At 22.7% G+C, this 14028-nt stretch overlaps 3 protein-coding genes across 9 annotated transcripts in view; 1 reads left to right on the forward strand and 2 right to left on the reverse strand.

The window, feature by feature from the left end:
- The window catches only part of LOC126893931 (peroxidase-like), a 99104-nt gene that overhangs the window by 45719 nt on the left and 39357 nt on the right, over positions 1-14028 (reverse strand). The gene's annotated exons all lie outside the window — the stretch shown is intronic.
- The window catches only part of LOC126893945 (androgen-dependent TFPI-regulating protein-like), a 90556-nt gene that overhangs the window by 30547 nt on the left and 45981 nt on the right, over positions 1-14028 (reverse strand). The window lies entirely within an intron of this gene.
- The window catches only part of LOC126893946 (androgen-dependent TFPI-regulating protein-like), a 58089-nt gene continuing 52106 nt past the window's right edge, over positions 8046-14028 (forward strand). Inside the window, exons 1-2 of one of the 2 annotated variants that reach the window (XM_050664515.1) lie at positions 8046-8222; positions 8974-9117. In XM_050664515.1, the coding sequence (XP_050520472.1) occupies positions 8058-8222; positions 8974-9117 (309 nt within the window). In that variant the 5' untranslated portion in view covers positions 8046-8057. The remainder of the gene's footprint in view (positions 8223-8973; positions 9118-14028) is intronic. The other variant, XM_050664516.1, reaches the window with a different exon arrangement.

Here is a 14028-nt window from a genome sequence, read left to right on the forward strand (position 1 = left end):
CTTAATTTTTTTTCATATAATAAATTTTTCCGCGAATAAGTTATAATAATATGTAATGAAATTAAGTTTAGATTGATTTTATAGTTAATGTTCAAGTATACAACTCAATTGTATGTTCGAAGTCATTTTTTTTTAACATAAAATTTCTGAAAAATAATTTATTATTATCAATTAATATAATAAACTATTGATTACACATTATATAGTTTTTAAATTATTATAAAAACGTCTGGTTTTCATAGTTGAATTAATTTTTTTAATGATACGTTTAATTTAAAGGAAACATTTTAATTTATCTTTTTCACTTCTCATCGAAACAGAGAATGTATTGATTTTGAGTAATGAGTGTTTTATTTATATTTATAACTATAAAAATTCTCAGTTCTTACGTGACCAATTATAATAATCAATACACCTGAAAAAACCGATTTTAATAGAGTTGAAATTGTAAAATATACATAACTTCAAACGAAATGAAACAAAAAAACAAATTAAATAGCAAACAAAATCATATGCATGATTTTATATGGTACAATGAATTTAGGGAAAATAAAATTAGGAACGAGCCAGTGTTTCTCAACATAAAAACAATTCTAGGGAAATTCTCACACGATTGCAGTGACTAGTTAATCCAATTTAAGTAAAATAATTATCAATAACGTTTAAATGTTATAAAATGTCGAACACAAAATAAATTGATTTTGTTTAATTTCCAAAAACGTATAATGTTAGTTATAACGTTTTAATTATATAGAACATATAACGTAACAATATTGTTAAATTTTTAAATAACACAGCATAAAAACAAAATAAATAATTTTAATTCATGCTTGATTTTAAATAATTTTTTGCAATATTTTAACTTTTAAATATTTTTGTGAAAAGTAATTAAAAGTTGTTTTGTCTTTATTATTTAATTTTGTGTTTATTATGGTTATCTAAACAACATTTTTCAAATTGACAGTATAATCATTTTTAATCGTGAAAAAAATACTTATAGCCCTAGAATAAAAAAAGTATATAAATAATACTTCTCATGAAAATATTGTATTGATCCATACATTTTTCAAAAAGTTATAGTATAATAAAGTTAAAAATATAAAATACAAAATCGAAAATTTTCAAACAAAAATAGCATTTGGTAGTCATTTTCACCGTGAAGATAAAATAAAGTCCGAAAGTTTTTTTTTTCATGATAAAGTATATTACATTAGCTTTAATTTAAGATATGTATAAAAGTGTCAGACTTTATGGAACACTTTCAAAATTTAAGTTGAAAAAGTAAATTTTTTATGAAAAAGTTGTCATTTAAAATCCCCCCTTGTGGGCAGGTAAAGGGTCAGATATAAAAAAAAAATATACCAAATGAAAGGTAATAATATCATGCATCTATATAAAAAGAATTATATTGATTTAGTTATTTTTAAAAAAGTTATAGCAATTTTACGTAAAAAAAATTGAAAAAATTTCGAATTTTAGCGATTTTTAAATTTGTAATTTTTTTGGAGGTTTACCTCATTTACGGGGAACGAGGGATTTTTTTTGAGGGTAATATCTTCGACTAGATACGATTTGTGATCTTTTGACGTATCATTGAAAGAAATCGGTTCGGTGAGAGCTCAGAAAAAGTGGTAACACACAAAAAAAAAATAGAATAAACACATCTTAGTAAAACCAATACCTTCTCAGCTTCGCATCGAAGCTAAAATGCATGTAGAAAATAGAACTTTTTCAACTTAACTTTTGAAAGTGTTCCAGAAAGTTTGACACTTTTATATATATCTTAAATTAAAGCTAATGTAATATACTTTATTATGGTAAAAAAAATTTCGGGCTTTATTTTATCTTCATGGTGAAAACAAAGTTATTAAAAAAAATACGATTTTTGTAAAAAAATTATTTTTTTTTTTTTATTTTTAACTTTATAATGCTATAACTTATTGAATTGTGTATTGATCAATATAATTTTCATATGAGAAATAATATTTTTTAATAATCCCTTTTTCATTCGACATACTTAATCTTAGTCAGGATATTAATAAANATCCCTTTTTCATTCGACATACTTTATCTTAATCAGGATATTAATAAGGAACTAGCAGTTTATGAAGCTTTTGGAATAATCCACCAATTTTTTAAAATTAAACATTATCTAAAGATTTGCATCGAAGCGTTTTTTTTTGATAGTGATTTTAATCACTGTCAGATATCATTAAACTTGATCCAACTATGCCACGTCACCACTGTACCGCGACCCCCCTGTGATGACTTTTTTTGTTCAAATTAGAAAATGATTTTTATTTTTGATAGAAAAATTGAAAGTTAATATTATAGTTGAATATAATTGTTTTATTATTTTATTAGACAATTAAAAAATATTTTATTAGTAATAATATATGTTATTAGTCATAATTAGAGTCCAGATTTATGTGAATTTAATAATTTTTATATTATACGCATATAATCATACAAAATTCTGTAAATACGCATAAAAATATATTATTAAAACTAATAAATCACGCAAAATTTATTAACTTTAGGCTAATAATGTTTTATGGATTTATGATCATTGAAGTTACTTAAATAATTTCCACTGTCAAAATTAGGGTTACTTATTAAAAACAAATGTAATTACTACTTTTTTGATTATTAGTAAGTAGAATAACTACTAATACTGTTGGTTAATTTTCTTGTTAATCTAGCCCTCACAAATTATTAACTGCATTTCATTATATACATAGACTGTTCACTGAACAAACATACACAATATGAAAAAGAAGCAATAAATAAGCAAACTTAACAGCCATAAATACATTACCATCGCTATTGGTATTGAAGTAGATATAAAAAATAAATCATTCATTTTTCTAATGATANTAGATATAAAAAATAAATCATTCAGTTTTCTAATGATGCTGTGTACTTTATTTATTGCAGCTGGTTGTGGAATCATTTCGGCAATATCCAATGCAGTAGATAAGGAAAAAAAACCAAGTAATAAGCACTAAAAAAAAAATTATTAACAAAATCCGTTTAACAGATGTGAGATAATTCTGTTAAGTTTGTACAAAAATTAATTGTTTAATTTTATTTTTATTTCTATTATTATTTGATTATACGTTTATTTAATATCTTTCCTATAGCTACTGTAATATTATATAATTGACAAAAAAATGGCAGTTCATTTCAACCAAAATAGACTAATATGTAGAATATTTCTTGGATATGCCGTAACTTAACGTATTTTCATTAAAATGTAAAATTTACCATTATTGAAATAACTTTACATTTATTCAATTTTTATATATTAATTAATACAAGAAATATAAATATTTGTAATTTTTATTGATACATTTATTAAAGAATCATAACTTTTCCTGGAAATGTATTAGTAAAATTTCTATTTTAATTTATTTAAATAATTTAAAACTGATATCTTATGGGGTTTTTGAAATATACTATTCGATTGAAATTTGGATAATTACACATGAGTGTATTTTGTGATGTGAAATCATAGGGCTAGTAAAGATAAGAATCAAAGAGTAATATTCTTTAAAAATTCAAATCAAACATATTCGACATCCATATTATTCATAGCATAAAGGTGCTTAGTAAAATTATTGTATATATGTGTAGAATAATTTGTAATAATTGTATTAAAAATGTTTAAATTGACTAATAGTAACTATAGTTGAGTTAAATTACTCGTATATTGTACACAATAGCGTATTCAGAAGGCATTTCAAGTAAGGAGAGTGTGGCGTGAAATGGAGACAATCTCGATCTTTTGATTTATATTAGTACAAAAGTATTCTTGTTAATATGATCAATATGAATCAATATTTATTAAATCAAAATTTGTCACCGATCAGTCAATTTCTTAGTTAGATCATTTAGGACTAAATATATATGCTTACATAAAAAAAGCTTAAGTTTATATTATTTAAAAGAGGTTGGAGGATAAAACAATTTTTTTTAAATTATAGAACATAGGAAATTCTTAAAAGAAAAAAATAATAAAATTACTAACAAAAATATTACTCAATCACTCTTTATTTATCATTTCGAAACTTGTGAAAACTATAATAATATTCTATTACAATTAATATTATAATACAAAACTATTACAATTAGAATAAGAGGCGTATTTTGAGTGGTATGGAACATACCGAGTCAATCGCCACCAAACCAATAACTAAGATAGAAATATTTCAAAATACTAAGATAATTAAAAATAATTTTATTGTAAATTGAACAATTATAATACTAAAGGATTTTTGTTTTATTTAATTTAAATACATTTCTAATTAAGTTATCTGCATACATAAAATATTTCATAAATATAAATTTACATTCATATTTAAGGTCAGAAGCTCTGAATATAACAAGAAGAAGATCAAATGGTCTCAAACTATAAAAGCTCGGATTTTTTTTACTAATAATTTTCATTTTTTGTGATTTATTATAAAGCCTAACACTAGTGTCCATAACATTTAGTAATGTGTAAAAAATAATTATATTTTATATTATATTGATAATATTTCAGAAAGTCAAACTTAAATTTTAAAAAGGATTATGATACATACAAGATTAGATAATAACACTCCCTGGATTATATAATTATAAATGATTTTTTGACAATATAATTCTTATGAAAAAAAAAATTATTTATTATTTAACTGCTTAACAAAAACTTTTAAAAGCTAAAAAAGCAAAAAGTGTATTGAAAAATTTTTCCAGTCAGTTATTTTTAAAATGCATTACGAAATTTTTATTATTTCAAGTACTGATTTGTAACATACGTTTAGTACAAAAGTATTTATACATATAATTATACTAATTATTGTAATATTATATCTATTAATTTTAAAATATTTTGATTTATTTTAACTAACAAAAATCTATATTTTAAATAAAATATTGAAAAAGTTCTTACCAATGTCAAATACGTTACTGATCATTTAATATACTTGTCAATATCTTTAATTGTAGGTAAACTAATTACAGATAAATCTAATTTCATAGCTTCGTTAATTGTATAAAAATATAAAAAAGTAAGAAATCCATGAATTACCATACGAATAAATGCACAAGGCTTCTGACGAAAATTTACTTTCGATATCATCTTTTATTGTAATAAATACCACGAAACAAATTAAGTTCATGAACTTAATCAACCCTAAAGTTACTACAATATACACATCGGTATTAGTGAGCTCGAAGAATTATTAGTGGTTCACTTTTCTTATTCAAATATATTATGTAAATACAAAAAATACAGAGGGGATAATTAATAGCAAATACTTTTTGCATTTCGTCACTGAAATAATATGAAACATAACGTTAAAAAAGTTATAATTCATTTTTAAGGATCAAATATTATAAAAATTTAAAAAAAACTGTATTTTTACATTTCAATAGAATTAATAGAAAATTTTAAAGTTTATTGAAAGGTTAATGAGGTTTAAGACTAAGAGAACTTTTAAGTTTTGTACTAATGATGTCAAACGAATACTAGTTTAACAAAAAATACTCTATTTATCACATAGGCCACTCAAGTGTAATCATTTTTATATTTTTATAAAAAAAAGTCTAAGTACATGTAAAAATTGCTTGTACCCGTTTATTCTAATTCTATAGATATGTATATATAGATATATAGCTTTTTATAAACTTACTTTTTTCAAATTAAACTATATTAAATATACTTTTATTTATAGAAGTATCAGTATTTTCGGAACATTTTCAAAAGTTAAATTGAATAAGTTGATTTTATGTGCAGAAGTTGCCATTTTGAATATAGAGGGTTAGATTTAAAAAAAAAATACCAAATTATAGGTAAATACCTATGGTATTAATAGAAAAAAAAATTTATCCATTTAATGGCCAAACATCTAATTATATATTTATATTTTTTGTATGTATAATTTTTAGTTAATTTTTCTCATCATATTCATATTTTACAATTTATTAATAAACTCAAAAATAAAAATTGAGATTAAAGTAACACTCGACTATGTATTAAATCTAATTCATTATAAAATAAACAAATAGTGTTCGAATGTTTTTTCTGATTATTTTATGAAATTACAAATTTTTTACACAGAAAAAAACAATTTTTATTTGAGAAAATTATTTTTTAATTTAATGTATATATTACATATTTATTTTTCTAACAACATATAATTATATTATAAAATATGAAAAATAAACTAAATATTCTATCATCACCAAAATATGTAAAAAAAAACTTTTTTACATAAACTTGGGGATTGAAAAATCGTTGAAATTTGTTACTTCCGTTAAAAGGTGTATAATGTCAATAAAAATATAAAAAAACTTCTCTGAATTTTATATTATTTGTTTGATGATTTATACAAACACTATTTATTAACTTAATTAAATGAAATCTTATTTACAACACAATAAAATATTTCATTTTATATTGAAAATGATAATTGTAAGAAGATGATACATTATAAAGATTTCCGAAGGACAGGAGCCCTTCTTCTATTCGCGATCTCTTCCAATTTTATTTTTTAACTCGTTGTGGTTCATTGGATTTTAAAACCGCATAATATCTCAGTACTAATTGGCGACTAAGACTAAACAAGTTCCTCTGACTATCCTTAAAAAACCAACAGGTAACTTCTTAAATTTATTTTCTCATAAAATTCTCTGTATTATTTTCAAAACTGTATAACAAAATTATTAATTATTTACTTGACAAATAACAAATATTTCATAATTTTTTGTTACACTCGAAAAAAAGTATTTTTAATCAATGAATAAACGTTAAATATTCAGAACATATTTGACCAAATAGTGTTAGAAAAGAAATGACTTGATGAATCATTGATAAATATTTACTAAATATTTACTAAATTTTTACATGAATATCTCTGTTTTCAATTATTTTAAAGTTTTAAATCTATCATGATTATTTTTCAAACATTATAATTTAAAGAATTCTAAAAGTAATTTGTTTGAAATATTTTAATATGTTGATTTTCATCTCATATTGTCAATAACTTAAAATCATTGAAAGTTTTTTTTCATGTCTTCCAATTACGAAGTCAAATTTAAATTAGCTTTAACCATGATCTTATTCAATTATAGAAAAATAATAACATTGAGATCAACTCATAAAAAAAGATTTTAAAGTTTTTTGAAATTATTATTTTAATAGATACGTTGTGATGTAATTATTATTAAGTTCATTTATACAATTTTCATATTATAATACAAGTATGTCAAAAAGAATTTCTTGTTTAGAATTAATCATATTTTGGGTTCAACTGGAATAATAAATGTTTTACTAAGTTATAACTCTATTTATTTTATTTTTATTTTTATTTAAACTGTTTTCTCAACTGATACAGAAAAAATAGGTTTTCGATAGTATAATAATTATAAATAGTGTCTCATAGTAATTTTTAAGTTAATATTTGTTTTCTTTAATTCAATTGGGATTAAAAAAATACAAAAACAAAAATAAGTATCAATTCGAAAATATATCCAGCTAAAGGCAAAATTTATTTAATTGGAATTGCGAGAGAGCATAATCATATGTGAAACTACAGCCTGGGCCAACTAGAAAAGTTATGGTAATTTTCGGGTAATCAGCATATGAATGAAAAGTTTAAGAGTAGAACTTCGGTGGCATCTTTCCTTTCGCTTAAGTATAAAATGTTAAGAACTTTCGAAAAACTGGTCTAAAAATTGTTATCAAATAGTCACTTTCTTAATTAGATATTTATTTAATGTTGTCATTAAAAAAAATTAAGCTAACGCCATCATAAGGTATAAGGGATTAATTAAAAAAGTAAAAACAACAGATAAATCAAGAAACTTATGAAACTAAAAAATATTAATTGTCATAACATTATTATTATTTAAAGAAAAATCCAGTAGCTTACGTTATAAAAGAATCATTGAATTATTCTTATTTCCGCTAAAAATCAAATACCAAAATTTAAATACTAATTACAGAATATAGATTTAATTATCAATTCTAAAATTGCTATTTCAATAATTTTTTTTACCAGATTTAGAAGATGTCAGCAGCACATCCACTTATTTTACACTTATTAATATGTGGATGGTATATATGTTTCTTTTACCAACTAATTAAAATAAGTTTTGGAGAATCGAAAAATTGGGATCCTAAATATCATAAAATAAATGAATTAAGATTTAGATACCTTACAAACTGGAATTTGGTAAGTATAAAATCTATCAACAATTAGTTATCTATTTTCTGAAGTTATAATAATATGGGAATAAGGATACTAAACTGCGGAAGTAACGATAATTTATTATTTGCATACAAATAATATTATACCATTAATAAATGTATAATATTTATATTATATACAGAAATTAAATTAAATCTCTAAATTACTTACTTCAATGAAAAATAGATCTAATAAAATGTCAAGGAGAGGCCGACCTTTGCTGGCTAGATAGGAAGTTTACACACTGACGCAAAAAAAAGTGTATACAAATTATTTAAAACATTTTTGTAAGATTTACATTTTAATGGATATCTCTAATTTTTGCAAAAAAAAACTTTAAATTGACACTGTAAGTTACTTTTTGAAAGTTCGTTATCATAACGCAGATCCCTTTACTTATAAATTTGTTTGAAAAAATACTAAAAATAAAAGTGGTACTTATTAATCACTATGTTTATCACTGGCACAAATCTTAGCCCTAAGTTGCTAAATTAACCTCCAAATACAATATAATATATTTTATATATAATATATTTTTTTATATCAAAATATTTTTAAAGTAAGGGAAACATATATTTTAGTCCTTCAAAAACTCCATTTTAGTTGTACCTATAATGTTTATGACAATAAAAATTAGTGCGAATTACAATTTTATTTTTAAATTAAAACTAAAAGAGTGTATTTCGTATAAAAACTTTAAAGCAACAATAAATTAATGAATATTATATAATTATAGACTATGCAATTACTATTCTTTCTCAAATGTCTAATTAATGATGCCATGATAATTTTATATGGCCCAAACTGGCTTGGAATTGGTAACAAATTTAAAATGGTGATGTCTGCATTTTTCGCATCAATAATACTACCTAGTGCAATTGTAAGTGCTATTTTCATTAACCAATATAAATATAGATTATAAGACTAACTTAAACATTACATTATTCCCAAAAAATTGTTTACACATCAAAATATTGAAATTATATCATCTCTATATTATTAAATAATTTTAACTGAAAAATGAAACAAAATTTTCAACTTTTAAACAAATAAACAGAGAAAATTGTATAGAAAAAAAAAAATTAACAACTTGTTACCTAGTGTCTTTTGTAACCTTAGGCTATAGGTATTATATGCCTATACATAGCCCTTAAATAGTAGATTCATTTAAACATAATTGTAACATAAAAGAATTATTCGATAAAAATAAAATAATCAATTTTATTAATAATATTAATTATTTTGTTATTTTAATAGTACGCTACAAAGTAAAAACCAAAAAGTCATTATTTTAACAGTGATATTCGCAAACAAATACTATTTTCAAAGAATAAAAACAAAATTTAACTTTGTTTACTTCATAACAAACTTCCCCATTTTACCTTAAAAAACTTGTTTGGTTCTTGAAATTAAATACACCTCTTTCTCAGACTTATGTATATTTCTGATGTAAAAAAATTGATAAAATGTACATAAAATTAAGTAAATCGTTTAAATATGCTTAAAACTTGAAAAAAAATCAATATAGATTACTTCCATTTTTTTTTACTTATTTAAATTACTAATAAACAATTTTTTTAAAGTAATAAATATTATATACTCATGATAAAAATGAAAACTCATTTAAGTATTATACTTAATACAAATTAATTTGCACCAAATATTATGAATTAAAGTTATCATAAATAAAATAAATGTATAGTTAAGAAAATGTATAAATGTTATTTATACTGTTTGATATTAATAAAATTATTACAGTAATTAGGGGTTGTAAAAATTATTCATTAAAAATAAAGTTTTAATATGCTAAACAATCTACTATCTTATATTCACCGTACCTCCAAAATAAATAACTTAGGAAAAAATAATTACTTTATAGACCTCAATAGATAATGAAAGTTCTGTTTTTTTTTTGCAAATTATAATTATTCATTATTTTTTATTTGTTCAATTACGAATTTTTACAGTATATATCAATTTCATTTTGGATTTTATTTGCTATAAATCGTGAGTATTTGTACCCAAGAATTATTGATGAAGTCATACCATTTTGGCATAATCATGGAATGCACACATTCATCTTACCAATTGCTTGGTTGAATTATTTACCACGAAACATTCATTTTTAGCGCCTATAACACTAGTGAAAATACTTTATTCTTATTTGTTACTTTATTTAGTTGTGTATGTTCTATTATTAAAAATAATTTTATCAGTTTTAAACAATTATTTTTTTTAGTGTGTTTGAAACTTATGTGGAAACAGGTCGCTGGCTTTACCCATTATTTTCAAAATTTAGTGCTCCAATAAGTGTAGCAATATTGTTAACAATGCTCTTTTTTTACACAATCTCTATATATGTTGGCATTTTGATTCATAAATTATATTGGGGTAAGATTTTTAATTTACAACCAGTATTTATAGTAATAAAAAATATTTCTATTTCTATTAAATTAGAAAAGCATGATAAAGTTCAATAATTTCTTGATGTTTTTATTCACTTTTGAAGTAAAAAATATACCTTTATAAAATTAAAAAATCTAAAAAATGTTTCAAAGAAAATTAATTGACGTTTAAAATACCTAAAAATGAATCATATTTTAGAATTTGAAAGATCAAATAAAAATAATTTTTATTTAATCCATTGAAATGAATTTTAGTAATATACTGTTAACAGGAAACTATTAGAATTATTATTTTTATTAAAAAATAATTATTTTTCCAACTTAAGAACAATTATGAATTGTAATTTTATATTTCAGGGAATGACAATAGTGAAAACAATATTGAAAATCTAAATGTCTACGCTCCATGTAATGTATGATTTTTAGNAAAACAATATTGAAAATCTAAATGTCTACACTCCATGTAATGTATGATTTTTAGTAAATATCCAGTTGTAATAATTACTACTCATATAGTAGTATTTTATACTATTTTTGACACAATATATAAATTTTTTAATAAATCCCTTGGACCATCCGATACATTGTATTTATAAACAACAAATCCTTATAACTATTACAATAATGACTTAATTTTAATCCTAGCTTATAGAGGCTCTTCTGTGGCTAGGTTCATGGCGTACAACGTATGCCCGCTTTCTCTCTGCCGCTAGAAATGCGATAGAAGGCACTGCTGCAAGAACGTTAATAGCCATGTAACTAATAGTTCAATAAGCACATATACTCCGCTGTACTTTTGTTGGAGTGCCCACGATTATCTTCACGCGGAGGAGTATATTGAATATATTACAAAATTTATGTGATCATCAATCAAAATATGTATTTTCATTATACAAATTATCAATAATAAATGTAAAAATAAACATCTACCAATTTCATTTCATAAAAAAATATATTTTAGGACTTTCGGGAATACAAAATATAATGATAATAAAAGATACTATTATTTATCGCCTAAGCCAAAAAATAACTCTGAAAAGGGTGTAAAACAAACGAAAATTGTACTGTGAAGCTATAGAGAGAGCTATAAAGGTTATACAATTGATAGTTAAAAATATCATAAAAAACGGTAGCACAGTGGGGTCGAGGCACAGTGTAGACGAGGCATAGATGGGACAAGTATAGATGATATCTGACAGTGATTAAAATCACTGTCGTAAGAAACGCTTCGATGCAAATCTGTAGATAGTGTTTCAATTAGAAAAATTGGTGGATTATTTANGATAATTATGAAATAGACACAGCCAGTTTAAATTTTAAAGAATCTGGTATTTACAAAGAGTCCATTCTTAACAAAATTAATAGTTTTCATGTAATTAATAACCTCTGTGTAGATATTATGCATGATATTTTTGAAGGGGTGTGTCATTATAATATGTGTCATATACTCAAATATCTAACCATTACAGTTCAATTATTTACTTTGGATAAACTAAACAATAGGAAAGATATATTCAATTATGGTAGTTTAGAAGCTGGTAATATTTCACCACCTATTCTTTCAACACATATAGATTCTTTTCGATTAAAAATGTCAGCAAGAGAAATGTGGACATTTGTTCATTTTTTTTCATTGATGGTAGGAGATCTAGTACCAGAGGATGATGAGGTTTGGTTGTTTTATTTAAACTTTTTAAAAATAATAGATTAAATAGAAAATTTTATGAGAATTAAAAAAAATTGTATCGTTAAGATCAATATGCAGTCAGAAAGTTCTATAATTACTATTTACAGTATATTTATCAGAAAAACTCATTATTTTTTTGCATTTTTATCGTAATAGAACACTTAAATAGAAATAATAGTAATCATTTCTAAGTAATTTTTGGTATTTAAAAAGATTCAACAATTGAAATATCAAGAACTAAATTAATTTTAATGATTTACTTTAACTAAAAAAAAAAAAATGAATCATTTTGAATCCCTCTTGTGGGCAGGTAAAGAGTTAGATTTATAAAAAAAAACCAAATGATTGAAAGGGAAAGACATGCAAATAAATAAAAAAAAAATTATACATATTTGGTCATTTTTGTTAACAAAGTTATAAGTTTTATATACAGGACTACAAGGAATATTCTTCAGAAACAAAAATATACTATTCAAAATCAACTTTTCGCGATGTTTTCAAATGTCCAATTAGACTTTTTCTATAACTTCTAAGTTTTAATATTATTATAAAAAATAGTTTTTACATATAAAAAAAAATAATTAAGAACAAAAAAAATTGTTTTCAAATTATTACTGATTTGATTATTAATATGTTAAAAATAATCAGTCCAAATTTTCATTTTTAACCTATTTTTTTAATCGTTTAAAGTTGATTTTTGTGAATGTTTATAATAAAAAAAAAATTTATTTTACGATAACTTTTAGCTTAATTGCAAGTTTAAAATTGACATCATTAAATAGAAAATTCTATATGAATTAAAAAAATTGAATTGTTAAGATTAATATGCTGTCAGGATATTTTATAATTACTATTTATTGTAAATTTATCATAAAAGCTCAATATTGTTTTTCTTTTGTATCGTAATAGATAACTTAAATAGAAGTAATAGCAATAATTTCATAGTAACTTTTCTTGTTTGAAAAGATTCTACAATTGCAATATTCAGAACTTAATTAATTTTAATGATTTACTTTAACTAAATGAACCAATGAAAACAAAGTTGTTAAAAAGATTTACTCAATTGAACGTATAATAAAATTTGATTATAATTGTAAAAATCTATTATTAATTCAGGAGCAACTAACAATAATTTTTTTTATGCTCTAACAAATACACCTGTCAAAATACTTTTGAGCGCTGTATTTTGAAAAAAACAGACTTTTTTACTTATGCCTACGTTGTCAGCTTCTTTTCCAAAGGATAACAGCTGCAGATTGCTGCACTCTTCACTAGAAAATGGTCGGCTACTTACTGTCTTGCAGGTCCATGCCATTTAGTGGTCTAAACTAATTGTCAAAATATTTTTGAGCGCTACTGTATATATATAAGTGTCAGACTTTCCGGAACATTTTCAAAAGTCTAGTTGAAAAAATTAATTTTTTGTGAAAAAGTTGTCGTTTTAAATCCCCCCCTGTGGGCAGGTCTAGGGTCAAATTTATAAAAAAAATATACCAAATAAAAGGTAATGATATCATGCATCTATATAAAAAAGAATAATATTGATTCGGTTATTTTAAAAAAAGTTATAGTAATTTTAAGTAAAAAAAATTGAAAAAATTTCGAAAATTAGCGATTTTTAAATTTGTAATTTTTTTGGAGGTTTCCCCTATTTACGGAGAACGAGGGAATTTTTTTCAATTTTTAATGGTAATGTCTT

This window comes from Daktulosphaira vitifoliae, unplaced genomic scaffold (assembly GCF_025091365.1).
Source record: "Daktulosphaira vitifoliae isolate Bord-2020 unplaced genomic scaffold, ASM2509136v1 Scaffold_1, whole genome shotgun sequence".
Classification (NCBI taxonomy): Eukaryota; Metazoa; Arthropoda; class Insecta; order Hemiptera; family Phylloxeridae; genus Daktulosphaira; species Daktulosphaira vitifoliae.